Here is a 23,015-nt window from a genome sequence, read left to right as displayed (position 1 = left end):
ACACACACACACACACTCCTATGTTTGTTTGTTGCAGCACCACTTACAATAGTCAAGATATGGAAGCGACTCATGTCCATTGATAGATGATTGGATAAGGATGACATATAGAGATACATATATATGATGGATAATATTATAAAACTATTAAAAAAAAGGTTAAGTTCATGCCATCTGTGACAACATAGATGGGTAAGTGAAATAAGTCAAACAAGGAAAGAGAAATACCACATGATTTTATTCATATGTGGAATCTAAAAACCAATTAAATGAATAAGCAAAGAAAAGGAAGAATTAGACCTTTAAATACAGAAAACCAACTATTTCCAGATGGGATAAGGTGGGGTGCTGGGCAACATGTGTTAGGGGGAGTAGGAGAGTAGGAGATATAGGCTTCCAGTTATAAAATGAATAAGTCATGGGAATAAAAAGCACACTATAATAAATACAGACCAGAGTGGCTTCACTAGTTTGCATTCCCACTGGCAGTGCAAGAGGACTCCCCTTTCTCCACATCTTGACAACATTTGTTTGTTGTGTTCTTAAATTTAGCCATTCTGACAGGTGTGAAGTTATATCTTATTGTAGTTTTCATTTGTATTTCTCTGATGATGAGTGATGTTCAGCATCTTTTCATATGTCTGGTGGCCACCTGTATATCTTCCTTAGAAAAATGTCTATTCATTTCTTCTGCTAATTTTTAAACTAGATTATTCATTTTTTTGGTGTTGAGTTTTATAAATTCTTATGTATTTTTGGTGTTGAGTTTTATAAATTCTTATGTATTTTGAATACTAACACTTTATCAGATATGTCATTTTCAGATATCTTCTCCCATTCCTTAGGTTGCCTTTTAATTTTGTTGACTGTTCCTTTGATATGCAGAAACTTTTATTTTCATAAAGTCCCAATAGTTTATTTTTGCTTTTGTTTCCCTTGCTTCAGAAGACATCTATAAAGAAGTTGCCACAGCTTATGTCAAAGAGTTTACTGTTGGGGCACTTGGGTGGCCCAGTGGGTTAAGTGTCTGACTGTTGATTTTTGTGCAGTTCAGGATCTCACGATTCATGGGATTTAGCCCTTCATCAGGCTTTGTGCTGACAGCATGGAACCTGCAAGGGATTCTCTCTCTCCCTCTCTCTCACCCCTCCCTCACTCACTTATGTGTGCTGTCTCTCAAAATAAATAAATGTAAAAAAAATCCTGTCTTCTCTAGGATTTTAATGGTTTCAAGTCTCACATTTAGATCTTTCATCCAGTTTGAATTTATTTTTGTGTTTGGCGTAAGAAAGTGTAGTTTCATTCTTTTGCATGCTGTCATCCAGTTTTCCAAACACTGTTTGTTGAAAAGAGTGTTCCCCACCCCCCACTGGATATTCCTTCTTGCTTTCTCAAAATTAATCATATAGTTGTGGATTCCTTTTAGGGTTTTCTGATCTGTTCTATTGATTAATATGTCTGTTTTTGTACCAGAACCCTACTGTTTTGATCACTGCAGCATTGCATATAACTTGAAGTCTGAAATTGTGATTACTTCAGCTTGCTTTTCTTTTTCAAGTTTGCTTTGGTTATTTGGAGTCTTTCGTGGTTCAAAAGAAATTTTAGGATAATTTGTTCTAGTTCTGTGCCATTGGTATGTTGACCAGGATTGCATTAAATGTGTAGATTGCTTTGTCTAGTACAGACAATTTTCACAATATTTATTATTGCAATACATGAGCATGGACCGTCTTCAGAATAATTTTCAGAATATAGGTCTTTCACCTCTTTGGTTAGATTTACTCCTAGGTATCTTATGGTTTGGAGTAGAATTGTAAATTTGATTGACTCCTTGGTTTCTCTTTATGCTTCTTAATTATTGGTATACAGAAATGCAACAGATTTCTGTACATCAATTTTGTATCCTGCGAATTTACTGAATTTATCACTTCTAGCTGTTTTTTTTTTTTTTTTGGTGGAATCTTTCAGAGTTTCTATATAGTGCAAGTAGTGAAAGCTTTACTTCTTCCTTGTCAATTTGGATGCCTTCTATTTCCTTTTGTTGTCTGATTGCTATGGCTAGGTCTTCCAGTGGTATATTTAGTAACAGTGGACATCCCTGTCTTGTTCCTGATCATAGAAGAAAAGCTATCAGTTTTCCCCCATTGAGGATTATCAGTTACTGTGGAACACAGTATGGAGAGTCCTCAAAAAGTTAAAAATTGAACTACCCTACGATCCAGTAATTGCACTACAAGATATTTATTGAAAGGATACAAAAATAGTCATTCAAAGGGATGTATGCATCCTTATGTTTATAGTAGCATTTTCTGTAATAGCCAAATTATGGAAACATTTGAGTGTCCATTGACTAATAAATGGATAAAAAAAGTTACAGAGAGGGAGGGAGGCAAACCATAAGAAACTCTTAAATACTGAGAACAAACTGAGGGTTGAATGGGGTGGGGGAGAGGGGAAAGTGTGTGATGGGCATTGAGGAGGGCACCTGTTGGGATGAGCACTGGCTGTTGTATGGAAACCAATCTGACAATAAATTATATTTAAGAAAAAAAGAAAAAAAAAGATGTGATACACACAGACACACGATGGAATATTACTCAACCATAAAAAAGAATGAAATGTTGGCATTTGCAATGATGTGGATGGAGCTAGAGAGTGTTATGCTAAGTGAAATAAGTCAGAGAAAGGCAAATACCTATGATTTCATTATATGTGTAATTTAGGAAACAAAGCAAATGAGTGTAGGAAAAAAGTGAAAGATTCAAATTGAGAAAAATACTATTAATTGTAGAGAACAAAGTGATGGTTACTTGAGGGGAGGTGGGTTGGAGGATGGGTTAAATAGGAGATGGCAATTAAGGAGTGCACTTGTTGTGATGAGCACTGGCTGTTGTATGGAAGTGTTGAATCACTATACTGTACACCTGAAACTAATATTACCTTGTATGTGAACTAACTGGAATGTAAACAAAAACTTAAAAGAAATATAGTCAATGATATTGTAATAACTTTGTATGGTATCAGATAGTAGCTACAGTAATGGTGAGCATAGCATAATGCATAAAATTGTCATATCACTATGTTGTGCATCTAAAACTAATTTAATATTGTGTGTAAACCATAATGAAAAACATTGCTAAAAATATTAAATCTTCCAGTACTGAAAGAGGAAGAAATACAAAATCTGAGGAGACCAATTACTAGTAATGAAACTCAATCAATAATCAAAAGACACCCAACAAGCAAAGTCTAGGACAAGATGGATTCATAGGTGAATTGTATCAAACATTTAAAAAGTCAATATGCATTTTTCTCAAGCTAGTCCAAAAAAATTGAAGAGGAGGAGATGGTTTCAAACTCATTCTATGAGGATAGCCTACCATTGTATGAACAACAGGCAAATATACTTTGATTCCTAAACCAGACAGAGACCCAGTAAAAAAAAAAAAAAAAGAGAACTACAGGCCAATATCCCTGATGAATATGGATGCAAAACTTCTCCATAAGATACTAGCAAATCGAATTCAACAGCATATACTTCAAAATAATTAGAAATAAATATCCTTGATGAGAGTAGATGCAAAAATATTCAACAAAATATTAGGAAACCAATTTGACAAAACATTAAAAGGATAATACATCATAGTTTTGTGGGATTTATTCCAGGGATTCAACGATGATTCAATACCACAAATTGATCAACTGACACACCATATTAATAAGGGATAAAAATTATATGATCATCTCAATAGATGCAAAAAAAGCATTTGATTAAATTTATCATCTATTTATGATTAAAAAAAAACTCTAAAAAGTGGATATAGAGGGAAGGTACCTCAACATAATAAAGGCCATATATGAAAAGTCCACAGCTAACATCATGCTCAATATTAAAAAACAGAAGTTTTCCTCTAAGATCACAATGAAAACAAGGATGTCCTCTCTCATCACTTTTATTCAACATAGTTTGGGTGTCCTATAGGGAGAAATTAAGCAAGAAAAAGAAATAAGAGGCATTCGATTGGTAAGGAAGAAGTAACAGTGTCACTATTTGCAGATGACATGATACTATACTTAGAAAACTCTAAAGATTCCACCAAAACCAATTAGAATTGATAAAATGAATGCAGAAAAGCTGCAGGATACAAAATCAATACACAAAAATCTTTTGTATGTCTATACACCAATAACAAACTACGGGAAGTATGAAACAACCTCATTTACAATTTTATCAAAAAAGAATAAAATACGTAAGAATAAACCTAACCAAATGAAAGACTTGCACTTTGGAAACTTTCAAACACTGGTGAAAGAAATTAAAGGTGACACAAATTAATGGAAAGATTACTGTTCTTATGGATTGGAAAAATTAATATTGTTAAAATATCCATACTGCCCCAATCTACAAATGCAATGCAATACCAACAGCATTTTTCACAGAACTAGAACAAGTTATCAAATTTGTATGAAACACAAAAGACCCTGAATAGGCAAGGCAATCTTGAAAAAGAACAAGACTGGAGGTATAACAATCCCAGATTTCAAACTCTACTTCAAATAACAGCAACCAAATCATATGGTATTGGCACAAAACTAGACACATGGAATGGAATAGAAAGCCCAGAAATAAACCCACATAGGAGGAGAGCTGAGATGACAGCATAATAGGAGGACTATATACCTCCCCCAAATATTAGCAAACCACATTCAATAAAACATTAACAACATATTATGAAAAACTGTATGCCAACATACAGTTGGCATATAGTTGAGCCTGGGTGGCTCAGTCAGTTAAGCATTCGACTTCAGCTCAGGTCATGATCTCATGGTTTGTGAGTTCAGGCCCCTCATCAGGCTGTCTGCTGTCTTCACAGAACCCACTTCGATCCTCTGTCTCCCTCTCTCTGACCCAACCCCTGCTCTCTCTCTCTCAAAAATAAATACATTTTTAAAGGAAAAGAAAAACTGTATGCCAACAAATTGGGCAATCTGGAAGAAATAGATAAATTCCTGCAAACATACAAATTACCAAAACGGAAACAGTAAGATATAGAAAACTAGAACAAACTGATAACAAGCAAAGAAATTGAATCAGCAATCAAAAATCTCCCTACAAACAGGGGTGCCTGGGTGTCTCAGTCATTTGAGCATCCAACTTCAGCTCAGGTCATGATCTCATGGTTTGTGAGTTTGAGCCCCGAATTGGTCTCTCTCCTGTTAGGGCAGTGCCCATTTTGGATCCTCTGTCCCCCTCTCTCTCTGCCCCTCCTGCACTCATGCTCCCTCACTCTTAAAATTAATAAACATTTTTAAATATCCCTCAAAACCCAATGTGCAAGGCCAGATGGCTTCCTAGAGAAAGTCTACCAAACATCTAAAGAAAAGACAATATCTATTCTTCTGAAACTATTCAAAAAAGGAATAGAAAACTTCCAAATTCATTCTATGAGGTATCACTCTGATTCCAAAAACTCCACTAAAAAAGGGAACTACAGGCCAATATCCCTGATGAACACGGATGCAAAAATTCTCAACAAAATACTAGAAAATTTAATCCAATGGTACTTTAAATTAGTCATCCACCATGATAAAGTGGGATTTATTCTTAGACTGCAATGGTGGTTCAATATTCACAAATCAGTCAACATGACATACCACATTAATAAAAGAAAATATAAGAAACATGTGATCCTCTCAATAGATGCAGGAAAAGCATTTGACAATGTACAACATCCATGGATGATAAAAAACCCTCAACAAAGTAGGGATAGAGGGAATATACCACAACATCATAAGGCCATATGCGAAAGGACCACAGCTAATATCATCCTCAATGGGGAAAAAGTGATAGCTTTTCCTCTACAGTCAGGAAGAAGACAAGGATGTCCACTCTACCCATTACTATTTAACATAGTACTAGAAGTCTTAGCTTCATCCATCAGACAAATAAATAAATAAATAGCATCCAAATTGGTAAGGAAGAAGTCAAGCTTTCTTACTATTTGCAGATGATATGACACTATAAAGAAAACCCAAAAGACTCCACAAAAATTGCTATAACTGATACATGAATTCAGTAAAGTTGCGGGATACAAAATCAATGTACAGATATCTGTTGCATGTCTATAAACCAATACTTAAGCAGCAGAAAAAGAAATCAAGGAATCAATCCCATTTGCAATTGCACCAAAACCCATAAGATACCTAGGAATAAACCTAACCAAACAGGTAAAAGACCTTCAGTCTAAAAACAATAAAAGACTGATGAAAAATGTGAAGATGACACAAAGAAATGGAAAACCATTCCATTCTCATGGATTGGAAGATAAAGTATTGTTAAAATATCTATAATACCCAAAGTAATCTACAAGTCTAGTGAAATCCCTATCAGAATACCACCAGAATTTTTCACAGAGCTAGAAGAAACAATCCTTAAATTTGTATGGAACCACAAAAGACCCTGAAGAGCCAAAGCAATCTTGAAAAAGAAAATAAAAGCTGGGCACACCACAATTCCTGACTTCAAGTTACATTACAAAATGATCAAGACAGTATGGCACTGGCACAAAAACGGACGCATAGATGAATACAAAAGAATAGAAAACCCAGAAATGTATCTTCAACTCTATGGTCAACTCATCTTCAACAAAGCAAGAAAGAATATCCAATGGGAAAAAAAAACTCTCCTCAACAAATCGTGCTGGGGAAACTGGATGGAAGCATGAAAAACAAATGAAACCATACACAAAAACAACTTCAAAATGGATGAAAGACCTAAATGTGAAAAAATAAACCATCACAATCCTAGAGGTGTACACAGGCAGTAATCACATTGACATTGATTGTGGTAACTTCTTAATAGATGTCTCTGGAGGCAAGGGAAACAAAAGTGAAAATAAGCTATTAGGACCTCATCAAGATAAAAAGCTTCTGCACATGGGGCGCCTGGGTGGCGCAGTCGGTTGGGCGTCCGACTTCAGCCAGGTCACGATCTCGCGGTCCGTGAGTTCGAGCCCCGCGTCAGGCTCTGGGCTGATGGCTCAGAGCCTGGAGCCTGTTTCCGATTCTGTGTCTCCCTCTCTCTCTGCCCCTCCCCCGTTCATGCTCTGTCTCTCTGTGTCCCCAAAAAATAAATAAACGTTGAAAAAAAAATTAAAAAAAAAAAAAGCTTCTGCACAGCGAAGGAAACAATCAACAAAACTAAGAGACAGCCTTTGGAATCAGAAAAGGTATTTGAAAATGACATATCTGGAAAAGAGTATCCAAAATATACAAAGAACTTATCAAACTCAACACCATAAAAACAAATAATCCAGTTGAAAAATGGGCATGAATAGACATGATTCATGATAGGTCATGAACGACATGAATAGACATTTTTCCAAAGAAGATATACAGATGGCTAACAGACACATGAAAAAATCACTCATCAGCAGGGAAATACAAATCAAAACTACAATGAGATATCACCCCCCCACCTGTAAGAATGGTTAAAATTAATACCACAGGAGAAAACTGGTGTTGGCGAAGATGCGAAGAAAGGGGAACTCTTTTACACTGTTGGTGTTAATGCAAACTGATGCAGACACTATGGACAACAGTATGGAGGTTTCTCCAAAAGCTAAAAGCAGAACAACCCTATGACACAGCACATGCACTGGTAGGTATTTACCCAGCAGATACAAAAATACAATACACAATGGAATATTACTGAGCCATAAGAAAGAATGAAATCTTGCCATTTGCAAAGACGTGGATGGAACTAGAGAGTATTATGCTAATGAAATAAGTCAGTCAGAGAAAGACAAATACCATATGATATCACTTACAAGTGGAATTTTTGAGACAAAACAGATGAACATAGGGAAAAAAGATTCAAACCAGGACACAGACTATTAACTATAGAGAACAAATTGAGGGTTACTGAAGGGGAGGTGGATGGTGGAATGGGTTAAACAGGTGATGGGTATGAAGGAGGGCACTTGTGATGAGCACTGGGTGTTGTATATAAGTTATGAAACGTTGAATCCTACACCTGAAACTAAACAAACAAAAAAAAACAATAGAAATAAACCCACTGTATATGCTCAATTAATCTATGACAAAGGAGGCATAAATATACAATGCAGAAGACAGTTGCTTCAATAAATGATTCTGGGAAAACTGAATAGCTACATGCAAAATAATAAAACTGGATGACTTTGTTACACCTTGCGCCAGAATAAATTAAAACTGGATTAATGCAGAAGCTTTTTATTTTGATGTAGTCCTGATATTTAATTTTCCTTTAAAAAATGTTTGTTTGTTTATTTATTTCGAGGGAGGCAGAGACAACAATGAGCAGGGAAGGAACAGAGAGAGACACACACAGAATCTAAAGCAGGCTCCAGGCTCTAAGCTGTCAGCACAAAACCTGATGTGGGGTTCAAACGCTTGAACTGTGAGATCATGACCTGTGCCTAAGTTGAACGCCCAACTGAATGAGCCACCCAGGTGCCCTTTTATTTTGCTTTTATTTCCCTTGCCTCAAGAGACATAGCCAGAAAAATGTAACAGTCGATGTCAGAGACTTTACTGCCTATGCTCTTTTGTATGATTTTTTATGGATTCAGGTCTTACATTTAGATCTTTAATCTATTTTGAATTTATTTTTGTGTATGGTGTAATAAAATGGTCCAGTTTCATTCTTTTGCATGTAGCTGACCAGTTTTCTGAACATCATTTGTTGAAGAGACTATCTTTTTCCTATTGTATATTGTTTACTCCTTTGTCAAAGATTAATTTACCATATAATTGTGGGATTGTTTCTGGATTTTCTGTTCTGTTCCTTTGATATATGTGTCTATTTTTGTGCCAGTTCCACCCGGTCTTGATCACTAGTTTTGCAATATAACTTAATGTCTGGAATTGTGATTCTTCCAGCTTTGCTTTCCTTTTTCAAGGTTGTTTTGTCTATTCGGTGTCTTTTGTGGTTCCATACAAATTTTAGGATTGCTTGTTTTCCCTCTTGGAAAAACGCTGTCTTTATTTTGATACAGATTGTACTAAATGTGTAGAATGCTTTGGTTAGTAATTTTTCTATATATCATATTTCTATATATCATATATCAATATTTTTTCTATATATCCATGGTCATGGAATGGTTTTCCATTTCTTTTTGTCATTTTCAATTTCTTTCAAGAATGTTTTACTTTTTTTCATAGTAAAGGCCTTTCACCTTTTTTGTTAAGTTTATTCCTAGGTATCTTATAATTCTGGTGCAATTGTAAATGGGATTTTTTCCCTTAATTCCTCTTTCTCCTGCTTCATTTTAATGTATTGAAATGCAATAGATCCAATAAAAGGTTAATATTAAAAATATAGAAAGAATTTATAAAACACAACACCCTTCAAAAAATGAACAATCCAATTAAAAATTGGCAGAAGAGTTGAGCACACATTTCTCCATAGAAGGCATACAAATGGCCAACACACATATGAAAAGACAATCAACATCACTCATTATCAGGGAAATGCAAATCATAACTACAGTGACAGATCACCTCTTATCCCTCAGAATGGCTAAAATTAAAAACATGAACACCAATTGTTGGCAAGGATGTGGAAAAAAATAACTCTCTTGCACTGTTGATGTGAGTGCACACAAGTATACACTCTTAAAACACTATGGAGTTTCCCCAAAAAGTTCAAAAAAGAACTACCCTACAACGTGGTAATCACACTGCTGGGTATTTATCCAAATAAAAAACAAAACAAAACAAAACAAAACACTAGTTCAAAGGGATACATGCACCTCGATGTTAATTGTAACATTATTTATAATAGTCAAATTATGGAAGCAGCCCAAGTGTCTACCAATAAATGAATTAATAAAGTAGAGGTAATATATTTAAAAAATGAAATATTATTCTTTACAAGAAAAAATAAAATCCTGCCATTTGCAAGGAGATGGCTGAGCTAGAGTGTTTTTATTTAATATGAAATTTATTGTCAAGTTGGTTTCCATGCAACACCCAGTGCTCATCCCAAAAAGTGCCCTCCTCAATACCCATCACCCACCCCCCATCAACCCTCAGTTTGTTCTCAGTTTTTAACAGTATCTTATGGTTTGGCTCCCTCCCTCTCTAACCTCTTTTTTTTTCCTTCCCCTCCCCCATGGTTTTCTGTTAAGTTTCTCAGGATCCACAAAAGAGTGAAAACATATGGTATCTTTCTCTGTATGCCTTATTTCACTTAGCATAACACACTCCAGTTCCATCCACGTTGCTACCAAAGGCCATATTTCATTCTTTCTCATTGCCATGTAGTATTCCATTGTGTATATAAACCACAATTTATTTATCCATTCATCAGTTGATGGACATTTAGGCTCTTTCCATAATTTGGCTATTGTTGAAAGTGCTGCTATAAACATAGGGGTACAAGTACCCTTATGCATCAGCACTCCTGTATCCCTTGGATGAATTCCTAGCAGTGCTATTGCTGGGTCATAGGGTAGGTCTATTTTTAGTTTTTGGAGGAACCTCCACACTGTTTTCCAGAGCAGCTGCACCAGTTTGCATTCCCACCAACAGTGCAAGAGGATTCCCATTTCTCCACATCCTCGCCAGCATCTATAGTCTCCTGATTTGTTCATTTTAGCCACTCTGACTGGGGTGAGGTGGTATCTGAGCGTGGTTTTGATTTGTATTTCCCTGATGAGGAGCAATGTTGAGCATCTTTTCATGTGCCTGTTGGCCATCCGGATGTCTTCTTTAGAGAAGTGTCTATTCACTTCTTCTGCCCATTTCTTCACTGGATTATTTGTTTTTCGGGTGTGGAGTTTGGTGAGCTCTTTATAGATTTTGGATACTAGCCCTTTGTCTGATGTGTCATTTGCAAATATCTTTTCCCATTCCGTTGGTTGCCTTTTAGTTTTGTGGATTGTTTCCTTTGCTGTGCAGAAGCTTTTTATCTTCATGAGGTCCCAGTAGTTCATTTTTGCTTTGAATTCCCTTGCCTTTGGGATGTGTCAAGTAAGAACTTGCTGCAGCTGAGGTCAGAGAGGTTTTTTCCTGCTTTCTCCTCTAGGGTTTTAATGGTTTCCTATCTCACATTGAGGTCCTTTATCCATTTTGAGTCTATTTTTGTAAATGGTGTAAGAAAATTGTCTAGTTTCATTCTTCTGCATGTTTATGTCCAGTTCTCCCAGCACCATTTGTTAAAGAGACTGTCTTTTTTCCATTGGTTATTCTTTCTTGCTTTGTCAAAGATTAGTTGGCCATCCTTTTGTGGGTCTAGTTCTGGGGTTTCTATTCTATTCCATTGGTGTATATGACTGTTTTTGTGCCAATACCGTGCTGTCTTGATGGTTACAGCTTTGTAGTAGAGGCTAAAGTCTGGGATTGTGATGCCTCCTGCTTTGGTCTTCTTCTTCAAAATGGCTTTGGCTATTCGGGGTCTCTTGTGGTTCCATACAAATTTTAGGATTCCTTTTTCTAGCTTTGAGAAGAAAGCTGGTGCCATTTTGATTAAGATTGCATTGAATGTGTAGTTAGCTTTGGGTAGTATTGACATTTTAACAATTTTTATTCTTCCAATCCATGAGCACGGACTGTTTTTCCATTTCTTTATATCTTCTTCAATTTCCTTCATCAGCTTCCTATAGTTTTCAGCATACAGATATTTTACATCTTTGGTTAGGTTTATTCCTAGGTATTTTATGCTTCTTGGTGCAATTGTGAATGGGATCAGTTTCTTTATTTGTCTTTCTGTTGCTTCATTGTTAGTGTATAAGAATGCAACTGATTCCGGTACATTAATTTGGTATCCTGTGACTTTGCTGAATTCATGTATCAGTTCTAGCAGACTTTTGGTGGCGTCTGTAGGGTTTTCCGTGTATAATATCATGTCATGTGCAAAAAGTGACCTTGACTTCCTCTTTGCCAATTTTGATGCCTTGGATTTCCTTTTGTTGTCTGATTGCTGATGCTAGCACTTCCAACTCTGTGTTAAACAACAGTGGTGAGAGTGGATATCCCTGTCATGTTCCTGTTCTCAGGGGGAAAGCTCTCAGTTTTTCCCCATTGAGGATATTAGCTATGGGATTTTCATGAATGGCTTTTATGATGTTTAATTATGTTCCTTCTATACTGACTTTATCAAAGGTTTTATTAAGAAAACATGCTGAATTTTGTCAAATGCTTTTTCTGCATTGATTGACAGGTTCTTATCTTTTCTTTTATTAATGCGATGTATCACATTGATTGATTTGCGAATGTTGAACTAACTCTGCAGCCCAGAAATGAATCCCACTTGATCATGGTGAATAATTCTTTTTATATCCTGTTGAATTCGATTTACTAGTGTCTTACTGAGAATTTTTGCATCCATATTCATCAGGGATATTGGCCTGTAGTTCTCTTTTTTTACTGGGTCTCTGGTTTAGGAATCAAATTAATGCTGGCTTCACAGAATGAGTCTGGAAGTTTTCCTTCCCTTTCTATTTTTTGGAATAACTTGAGAAGGATAGGTATTATCTCTGCTTTAACTGTCTGGTAGAATTCCCCTGGGAAGCCATCTGGTCCTGGACTCTTATTTGTTGGGAGGTTTTTGATAACAGATTCAATTTCTTCCCTAGTTATGGGTCTGTTCAAGCTTTCTATTTCTTCCTGTTTGAGTTTGGAAATGTGTGGGTGTTTAGGAATTTGTCCACTTCTTTCAGGATGTCCAGTTTGTTGGCATATAATTTTTCCTAGTATTCCCTGATAATTGCTTGTATCTCTGAGGGATTGATTGTAATCATTCCATTTTCATTCATGATTTTATCTATTTGGGTCATCTCCCTTTTCTTTTTGAGAAGCCTAACTAGAGGTGTAACCATTTTGTTTATTTTTTCAAAAAACCAACTCTTGGTTTCATTGATCTACTCTACAGTTTTTTAGATTCTATGTTGTTTATTTCTGCTCTGATCTTTATTATTTCTCTTCTTTTGCTGGATTTAGGCTGTCTTTGCTGTTCTGCTTCTATTTCCTTTAGGTGTGCTGTTAGATTTTGTATTTTGTTTTTTGTTGTTGTTGTTTTGTTTCTTGAGATAGGCCTGGATTGCAATGTATTTTCCTTGCAGGATTGTCTTTGCTGCATCCCAAAGCATTTAGATTGTTGTATTTTCATTTTCATTTGTTTCCATTTTTTAAAATTTCTTCTCTAATTGCCTGGTTGACACATTCATTCTTTAGTAGGGTCTTCTTTAACCTCCATGCTTTTGGAGGTTTTCCAGATTTTTTCCTGTGGTTGATTTCAAGCTTCATAGCATTGTGGTCTGAAAGTGTGCATGGCATGATTTCAATTCTTGTATACTTATGAAGGGCTGTTTTGTGACCCAGTATGTGATCTATCTTGGAGAATGTTCCATGTGCACTCGAGAAGAAAGTATATTCTGTTTTTGGGATGCAGAGTTCTAAATAGATCTGTCAAGTCCATCTGATCCAGTTTATCAATCAGGTCCCTTGTTTCTTTATTGTTTCTGTGTCTAGATGATCTATCCATTGTTGTAAGTGGAGTATTAAAGTCCCCTGAAATTACCACATTCTTATCAATAAGGTTGCTTATATTTGTGATTAATTGTTTCATATATTTGTGGGCTCCCGTATTCGGTGCGTAGACATTTATAATTGTTAGTTCTTCCCAATGGATAGACCCTGTGATTATTATATAATGCCCTTCTTCATCTCTTGTTACAGCCTTTAATTTAAAGTCTAGTTTGTCTGATATAAGTATGGCTACTCCAGCTTTCTTTTGACTTCCAGTAGCATGATAGATAGTTCTCCATCCCCTCACTCTCAATCTGAAGGTGTGCTCAGGTCTAAAATGAGTCTCATGTAGACAGAAAACAGATGGTCTTGTTTTTTTTTTTCATCCATTCTGATACCCTATGTCTTTTGGTTGGAGCATTTAGTCCATTTACATTCAGTGTCATTATAGAAAGATATGGATTTAGAGTCCTTGTGATATCTGTAGGTTTCACGCTTGTAGTGATGTCTCTGGTACTTTGTCTCACAGGATCCCCCTTAGGATCTCTTGTAGGGCTGATTTCGTGGTGATCAAGTCCTTCAGTTTGTGTTTGTTTGGGAAGACCTTTATCTCTCCTTCTATTCTAAATGACAGACTTGCTGGATAAAGGATTCTCGGCTGCATATTTATTCCATTCATCACATTGAAGATTTCCTGCCATTCCTTCCTGGCCTGCCAAGTTTCAGTAGATAGATCCATCACTAGTCTTATCAGTCTCCCTTTATATGTTAGAGCATGTTTATCCCTGGCTGCTTTCAGAATTTTCTCTTTATCCTTGTATTTTGCCACTTTCACTATGATATGTCGTGCAGAAGATCGATTCAAGTTACGTCTGAAGAGAGTTCTCATGCCTCTTTCATTTCAATGCCTTTTTGCTTCCCCAAATCAGGGAAGTTCTCAGCTATGATTTGTTCAAGTACACCTTCAGACCCTTTCTCTCTCTCTTCCTCCTCTGGAATCCCAATTATGCATATATTATTACGTTTTATCGCATCACTTAGTTCTCTAATCCTCCCCTCTTACTCCTGGAATTTTTTATCTCTCTTTTTTTCAGCTTCTCTTTTTCCATAATTTTATCTTCTAATTCACCTATTCTCTCCTCTGCCTCTTTAATCCGAGCTGTGGTCATCTCCATTTGATTTTGCAGCTCATTTATAGCATTTTTTAGCTCTTCCTGACTGTTTCTTAATCCCTTGATCTCTGTAGCAATAGATTCTTGGCGGTCCTCTATACTTGTTTCAAGCCCAGTGATTAATTTTATGACTATTATTTTAAATTAAGTTTCTGTTACATTGCTTAAATCGTTTTTGATCAGTTCGTTAGCTGTCGCTACTTCCTGGAGTTTCTTTTGAGGAGAATTCTTCCATTTTGTCATTTTCGATAGTCACTGGAGTGGTGCGGAACTGTAGGGCTCTTCCTCTGTGCTGTCTGGAGTAACTTGCATTGGTGGGAGGGGCCACAGTCTGACCTGATATCTGTCCCCAGCCCACCACTGGGGCCATAGTCACACTGATGTGTACCTTATCTTCCCTTCTCCCAGGGGCAGGACTCATTGTGGAGTGGTGTAGTCCCTGTGTGGGCTACTTGCACACTGCCAGGCTTGTGGTGTTGCTTTGATGGAATCTGGTGTATTGGCCGGGGTGGATCCGCAAGGTGCACAGGGGTGGAATGGGTAGGGTTAGATCACTTTGCCTTTGGTGGTCGGCTTCTGGAGGCGCCCTGTGGCACCAGGAGGGAGGCAGACCCATCAGAGGGATGGATCCACAGAAGCACAGCATTGGGTGTTTGCGAGGTACAAGCAAGTTCTGTGATGGGAGCTGGTTCCCTTTGGGATTTTAGCTGGGGGATGGGCGAGGGAGATCGTGTTTCCCAGTGCCTTTGTTCCCTGCCAAGCTGAGCTCTGTCTTCCCAGGCTCAACAATTCTCCCTCCCATTGTCCTCTAGCTCTCCCACTTTTTGAGCATAGCTATTGACTTATAATATTCCAGATGTTAAGTCCCTCTGGCTGTAAGAACTCACGCAGTCTGGCCCCTCTGATTTTGTAAGCCAGACTCAGGGGCTCTGCCTTGCCGGGTGGGCTGTCCCTCCACTGCCCCGGCTCCCTGCCGCCAGTCCGTGTAGCACGCACCACCTCTGTGCCCTTCCTACCCTCTTCTGTGGGCCTTTTGTCTAGGCTTGGCTCTGGAGAGTCCGTCCTGCTAGTCTTCTGGTGTTTTTCTGGGGTATTTAGGCAGATGTGGGTGGAATCTAAGTGATCAGCAGGATGCGGTGAGCCCAGTGTCCTCCTACACCGCCATCTTTCCCAGTCCTAAAGAGTTTAATGCTAAGTGAAATAAGTCAGAGAAAGACAAATACCATGGTTTCACTTAAATGGGAAAGTTAAGAAACAAAAAAAAGAACAATGGAATAAAAAGAAAGTTATACAAACCAAGAAACAAACTCTTAACTATAGAGAACAGATGGTTACCAGAGGGAAGGTGGGGGGGGGTGAAATAGGTGATGGGGATTATCAGATGCACTTGTCCTGATGAGCAATGGGTGATGCATGCAATTGTTGAATCACTATATTGTACACTTGAAATTAATATAACACTGTATGTTAACTATATGAGAATTTAAAAAATAAAAAAATAAAATAATAAAATAAAATAATGGATTAATGATCTAAATAAAATACCTGAATCCATTAAATTCCTGAAAGAAAACATTGGCAGTAAACTCTTGATAGGCTTTAGCTATACTTTTATAGATCTGTCTTATTAGGTAAGAGAAACAAAGCAAAAATAAATAATTGGGACTACATCAAACTGAAAAAAAAAAACAATTATTCCACAGTGAAGGAAACTTTCAACAAAATAAAAATGTAACATACTGAATGGAAGAAGTTATTTGCAAATGATATATGTAATAAGTGGTTAATGTCCAAAATATATAAAAAAAAACTCATAGAACTCAATGCCAAAAAAACCCAACAAATAATTTGATTACAAAATGACCTGAATAGACATTTTTTGAACAATATCCAGATGGCCAACAGAGGCCTAAAAAAATGCTCTACATCACTGGTCATCAAGGATATGCAAATCAAAACCACAATGAGATATCACTTCACACCAGTTAGAATGGCTAGTGTTTAAATGACAAGAAATATCAAGTGTTGATAAAGATGTAGAGAAGAAGAAAACTTGTGCACTATTTGTAGAAATGTAAATTGGGGCAACTACTATAGATAACGGTATGTCAGTTTCTCAAAAAATTAAAATTAGAAATACCATAAAATCCAAAGTGCCCGGCTTGCTCAGTAAGTTAAGAGTCTGACTCTGGATTATGGGTCAATTCATCATCTCATGGTTGGTAAGGTGGAGCTCTGCCTCAGGCTCCTGGCTGATAACATTGAGCCTGCTTGAGATTTTCTCTTTCTTCCTCTCTTTCTGCCCTTCCCCTATCCGTGCTCTCACTTTCTCTCTCAAAATAAATAAATAAATAAATAAATAAATAAATAAATAACTTAAAGAAAAGAAAAGAGAAAAAAAAGAAATACTATACAATCCAGTAATTCTATGTCTGGGTATTTACCCAAAGAAAATGAAAACACTAATTCAAAAAGACATGTGTACCCCTATGTTGATCACAGCATTATTTACAACAAGCAAGACATGGAAGTAACCTAAGTGTCCATCAAAAGATGAATGCATAAAGATGTGATACAGACACACACACACACACACAGAATGAGAGACAGAGAGAGAGAGAGAGAGAGAGAGAGAGAGAGAGATATTGGAATATAACTCAGCCATAAAAGAGTTAAATCTTGCTATTTGTGACAACATGGATGAACCAGAAGGTATTATGATAAATGAAATAAATAAGACAGAGAAAGATAAATACCATATGGTTTCACTTATATGCAAAATCTAAAGAAACATAACAAATGAACAAATAAAAAAATAGAAACTGGCTGATAGAACAAATTGATGGTTTCTAGAGGGGTGGGTAGGTAGGGGATGGACAAAAGAAGTGAAGGGGATTAACAGTTACATATTCCAGTTATAAAATAAATAAGACATGAGAATATAATGTATAGCATAAAGAATATAGTGAATAATGTTGTAACAACTTTGTAGGATGACAGATGGTAATTAGGCTTATTGTGATCACTTCTCAATGTAAGTATCAAATCATTATGTTGTACATATGAAACTAATACAATTAGTATGTCAATTATTCAATTAAATATCTTTCCTCATTTTAAGAGTAATATATATTTATAATGTAAAATGTGGAAAATGCAAAAAATATAAATTTTTCTTTACATTTTTATTGTTTTACTACCTTCCAGAGACAAACATTATTAATGTTTTGATACATCTGTATTCTGGTATAAATTTTTAACATACTGAGATTTATCATGTTAAAAAATGTAAAATGTCTACAGCATGCCATTGAAAATATTCCATTGGAGCATTCCAGGAAGTGTACCAAATGTCCAATAGGAATCAGAATTCAATTTCAACATTTATGAAGGTGGAAGTGATGTCCTACATAAGGGCCCAGTACACAAAGTTTAGTGCTCAATAAATATTTGAGAAATGCATAAAAGAAAAAAAATAGTGTAACATAGAATGATTCTTGTAAGATCACCTGTTATAGCCTAAAACCACAAAGTATTATTTTGCAATTTAAAAAGTAAGACCTAAAAGCTTATCTAAATGTAATCTAACAGTATAGACCTGCAAGTCACCAAGTGTCTCTTGGTGACAGTATATCTCATTTTGTTTTGTAAACTGGTTTAGATATGTATTATGATCCAGATTCCAAGCCAAATTCTGCCTAGCAGATTCATCACTGGCATCTCCTTCTGCCCTTTTTGTAGGGTTTAAGTATTTGGGTTTCTCTCAAACTTAAAGAATATGGCGGCATTTGCATTTGACATTCCTTAATTCCTCTGAAATAGATTTTTCTTCCCAAAGGAGGCAGCTCTCAGAATGAACATATATTTTAGGATCTTAGCATATTGATATATGCTATTCACCAGTGTGTGAGTCACAGGTACACCACTACTGTAAATGTTAATGTTAGATGACAAGCAAAACATCATGAGTTCAATGCAGGCTCATATAATATGCTGAAGAAAAATAGATGTTAATATGTAGTTTAAGAAGTATAAATCTCATGATAAAGTTACAGCTAAGCAATGGGGAAGTAAACCAAATTTATATTAATAGCACTAACAAATCCATAAGCAGACTATGGCACTGAACTTTGACTATGTGAAATGTGACTGCAGAATAAATGGGACTCATCAGTAACTAACCTAGTCAGAAAAGGAAAGAGATGCTAACAAGGGCACAGCTGGCAATTTTAGAAAATCATGGGGTCTACTATACACTATGTTTATATACTCCTAAAAATATGGTTGAGTGCTGCTTTTTTTTTCTTTTTTCTTTATTTAAATTGTAAGACATCTTTAACTTTGCAAAGCAACTCCAACAAAAGACAAAATCTCATCTTCCTATCAGTATTACAGTTTGCTACTGGCATAGACTAGATATGCTGAAAAGAATTACCTTGGCAATTAATCTCTTCAGTATTCCTTAAAAAGCACAAGAACAATACTACAGTGTCTTTTATAATAAGTAATCCTTCAAGTCGAAAGATAAGGAAGGTCTTATATCACCATGAAGCCAAAGTCTTCAACGAAGTCTTGGGCTCTTATCATCCCCACATCCAAAACACAAAATACTTAAAGGAGTGTAGGCCTTGGAAAACCAGTCCAATCTAAGGTGTTTGGGGTGGTCTAGTCTGGTAAGATATTGAGTTTGGCAGATCCCATGCCTCTTCCCTTCAAAAATTAGTTTATGCCTATTAGAAGATCAGAGTAACCATTGGCCTTTGAACATAGAAATCACCCTCTGCTTTTCACTGGCCCTTTGCATCATTCTAATTACTTTAGTATTGTGTACAAGCCATTTAACTTTCTTGTGACTATGCTTCTAGTTTTCCTTCAGTAAAACAGGGGAGATGTCTAGCTTGCTTTACCCACCTTGTGATGAAGCTGTCATAATTAAAAGTTTGAAAAAGGAAATGTGTAAGGGTATTTCCTGCTACCAGGAGGAATATGAAATATTCTTAATAACACTAATAGTCACATATTATTGCATTTTATTGTCAAAAAAGCATTGAAGTCAGATTCAGGTTTTAATGCAAACATTGTCATTCATTACTTGTATAACCTTGGGCAGTTACTCAACCTCTCTGAACCTGAGTCTCCTCATGTGCAAAAATTAACCAAATTAGTCTGTTCTTGTAGACGTTTTAGCGTGGATTAAATTACATATGCAAAACTACCTGGCACTTGCAGTGATGAACACTGGGTGTTGTACGTAAGTGATGAATCACTAAACTCTACATCTGAAACTAGTACTACACTCTATGCTAACTAACTGGAATTTAAATAAAAACTTGAAAAAAAGAGAACAAACACATTTTTAAACACATATTTTTAAAAAAACATATATTTTTAAAATTTAGTTTCATTTCATTTATTTGAAGCCAGAGGACTTAAGTTCAAATTCTCACTTTGCTACTTACTAGCTTTATCAAATGACCTCAAGAAAGCCATTTAACCTTGCTGAGCTCTGTTTTTCTCATCTGTAAAATAAAGTTGCTGTGAGGATTAAATAGAACTATATACTAAAATATACATCAAGATAGTCTGCTAAGTAACTCCTACATACAACAATGGTATCGTTGATAAGACTTGTCCTATTCCTGCTCCCTTTGTATCTCTATAGCAGCATCCAATAGTGTACTACATACTGTGGGGAAAACAAGGGAAGCATAAAATAAGGCCCCTGTCCTCAAAGAGAATTGGATAATCAAATGAAAATCTTGCTAGTCTAAGGCTTCTTACTTTTGTTCTGATTGTGTACAGTCTAAGACTCCATTGAGTTCATCAAGGAATGATAGACTCATAGGAAACAGGCTCCTGATTATCGGGAATTTTTAAGCCAGAGCTGAATGGCAATTCATTTTAGAAACAGAAGAAGGTTTTTATTTTGATGAAGTCTAAATAGTTCATTTATGCTTTTGAAAAAGAAAAAAGAAGGAATTCCTAAAGATCTCTGACATGAATTAAAAAATTATGTGAGAAAATATGGAATAAAGTATGAAGGCACTCTTGGTTATGTATTACTTTCCTATTGCTGCTATAACAAATTACCATATATTAAATGTCTTAAAAAAACACCAATATATTTGTGTTTAGTTCAAGAGGTCAGAATTCTAAAATCAAAATGTTGACAAGGCTATGTTGTCTCTTCAGGAGAGAATCTCTTTCCTTGCCGTTTTCAGTTTCTGGAGGCTTCCCACATTCCTTGGCTCATGGCCTCTTTCTTACACCACCCATCCTCTTGTTTATGTCATTGCATTTCCTACTACCCATTAAAAAATAATTTTCCTTATTTAAATTTTTTGATGCTTATTTTTGAGAGAGAGAGAGAGAGAGAGAGAGACACAGGGAGGGGCAGAAAGAGAGGGAGATACAGAATCCAAAGCAGACTCCAGGCTCTGAGATGTCAGGACAGAGCCTGATGTGGGGCTTGAACCCACTAAACATGAGATGATGACCTAAGCAAAAGTTGGACGATTAACTGACTGAACCACCCAGGCATCCCTCCTACAATTCATTCTTATCCTGTTGCCTCCCTTCCTTTTATAAGGACCTTTGTAATTACAGTGAGTCCACCTTGATAATCCAGAATAATCTTACCTATCTCAAATTCTTAATCATACCTGCAAAGTTCCTTTTACCATGTAAAATAACCTATTCACAGATTCCAGGGATTAGGATGTGGACATCTTTAGGGGGATATTACTCAACCTATCATAGTTATTATAGCTCAGAGATAATCATTGGGATTAAAAGAGCCAGGATGGTGTCAGTGAAGGCAGTGCATCTTGATAGGTATGAAGATAAGGACGAGGTTACTCCTATGTTTGGGAATGACATGAACACAAGCAGGGGTGTAGAAATCATCATAATTTACATGGAGACTATTCAAAAGACTGATGTAAATACAGTAGGTGTGAGAGCTACAACCAAATGGGAGGAGAGAAATGTCATATCAAAAAGCCAGGCAAAGGGATCCAAATTTGGTAGAATCGCAATTGGGAGTCACTGTAAGCTCCCAAGTAAGCCGCCAAGTGAAATTATAAAAACAGCATTCTCAGGATGATTGGTCTAGGCAAGCAGAGGTGGGAGAAGATACCCCAGAAGGAACAAAGACTGAATGATGTCTCTACTGAAGCATCACTGATGTCTCAGCTGCTTTCAGAGTACCTGAACACAAATGGCAACAATTCCAAGGGAGAGAGAAAAGGCCAAGGCAAGATCATTTTAGCCTCTCTCCACCTACAGGAGCATAAGCTGCAGACAACAGCCAAGAGCCTCCGATAGTGCTTTGCAAAGGGAGATGATTTTTATGAGCTCAGGGATGTTTTGTTTTGTTTTGTTTTTAAAGATTGAAAATATAATACGCTTACCTCATTGCCACATTACTTCCATCTATGACAACTGGCCTCAAATTTTCACTGTTGTCTATTTCATCTTCAAGAGACAGTTCAGGGCTTGCAATCTCTCTAGAGCTGGGACCCCTAGGTACTAACAAACTCAAACTGGCCTGCCCTTCTGAATCGCCTTTGTTCCCAAGCCTGACGAGCTCTGCCAATACATCATTAATAAGTGATTCTGGGCCCAGCTTGTTCAATACTGATTGAATCTGTGCCTCTGCATAGCCCAGCTTTAGAGCAAAATCCATCTTGGCTTGGTATTCTTTTTCCAAGTCAAGCTTCCTATCCTGTAGAATGCTGCTCTGGGAGAAGCTTGGATGATCTAAGCAGGGTGATCTAAAGAGCTGACGGTGTGGCTTGGCGGGAATATCCTTTTTTTTCAACTGAGCATCCCCAGATCCGTAGCTATTGTCATTGTTACTGTTCTTAAGGCTCATCTGTTCAGGTTCATTCTCAGAGTTCATCCACTCCTCAGAATCAGCATTGCTCTGCTCCATCCTGTCCTTCTTAGATTGTTGTTTCTCTTCCTTGGAGGAACTCTTCTCCATTTTTGATGTCCCCACTGCAGCTGTGGCCGTCATCCCCATTCAGTGGGCAGTCTGAAGTCTAATCAGCTCTTTTTCTTTTTAGCCTGCTTGAAATCCACATACAGTTATATTCCTTTGTAGTAAAATGTGGTGGTAGTGATGGTGAAAGTCTTTGCCTGTTTGGTTTGGTATGTTCAGATGTTACCAGTCCCTACAAATAAACACACATACCACAATCATGTTTAGTAACATTCTGGAAAGGCATTTAAGAATGCACAGGTTTCTTTTTAAGAAATACACACTGTATGACATTTTGTTTTTGTACTTTAAATGATTGGACTCACCTTATAACAAAAAAATATATA

The 23,015-nt window shown here is 36.6% G+C and overlaps 1 protein-coding gene across 1 annotated transcript in view; it reads right to left on the bottom strand.

The window, feature by feature from the left end:
- The window catches only part of ZC3H12B (zinc finger CCCH-type containing 12B), a 79,307-nt gene extending 56,603 nt beyond the window's left edge, over positions 1–22,704 (bottom strand). Inside the window, exon 1 of the mRNA XM_030305323.1 lies at positions 22,097–22,704. Coding sequence (XP_030161183.1) covers positions 22,097–22,704 — 608 coding nt within the window. The remainder of the gene's footprint in view (positions 1–22,096) is intronic.
- Positions 22,705–23,015: the final 311 nt, after the last annotated feature.

This window comes from Lynx canadensis, chromosome X, assembly GCF_007474595.2.
Source record: "Lynx canadensis isolate LIC74 chromosome X, mLynCan4.pri.v2, whole genome shotgun sequence".
Classification (NCBI taxonomy): domain Eukaryota; kingdom Metazoa; phylum Chordata; class Mammalia; order Carnivora; family Felidae; genus Lynx; species Lynx canadensis.
This window is presented reverse-complemented; position numbering and strand designations above follow the sequence as displayed.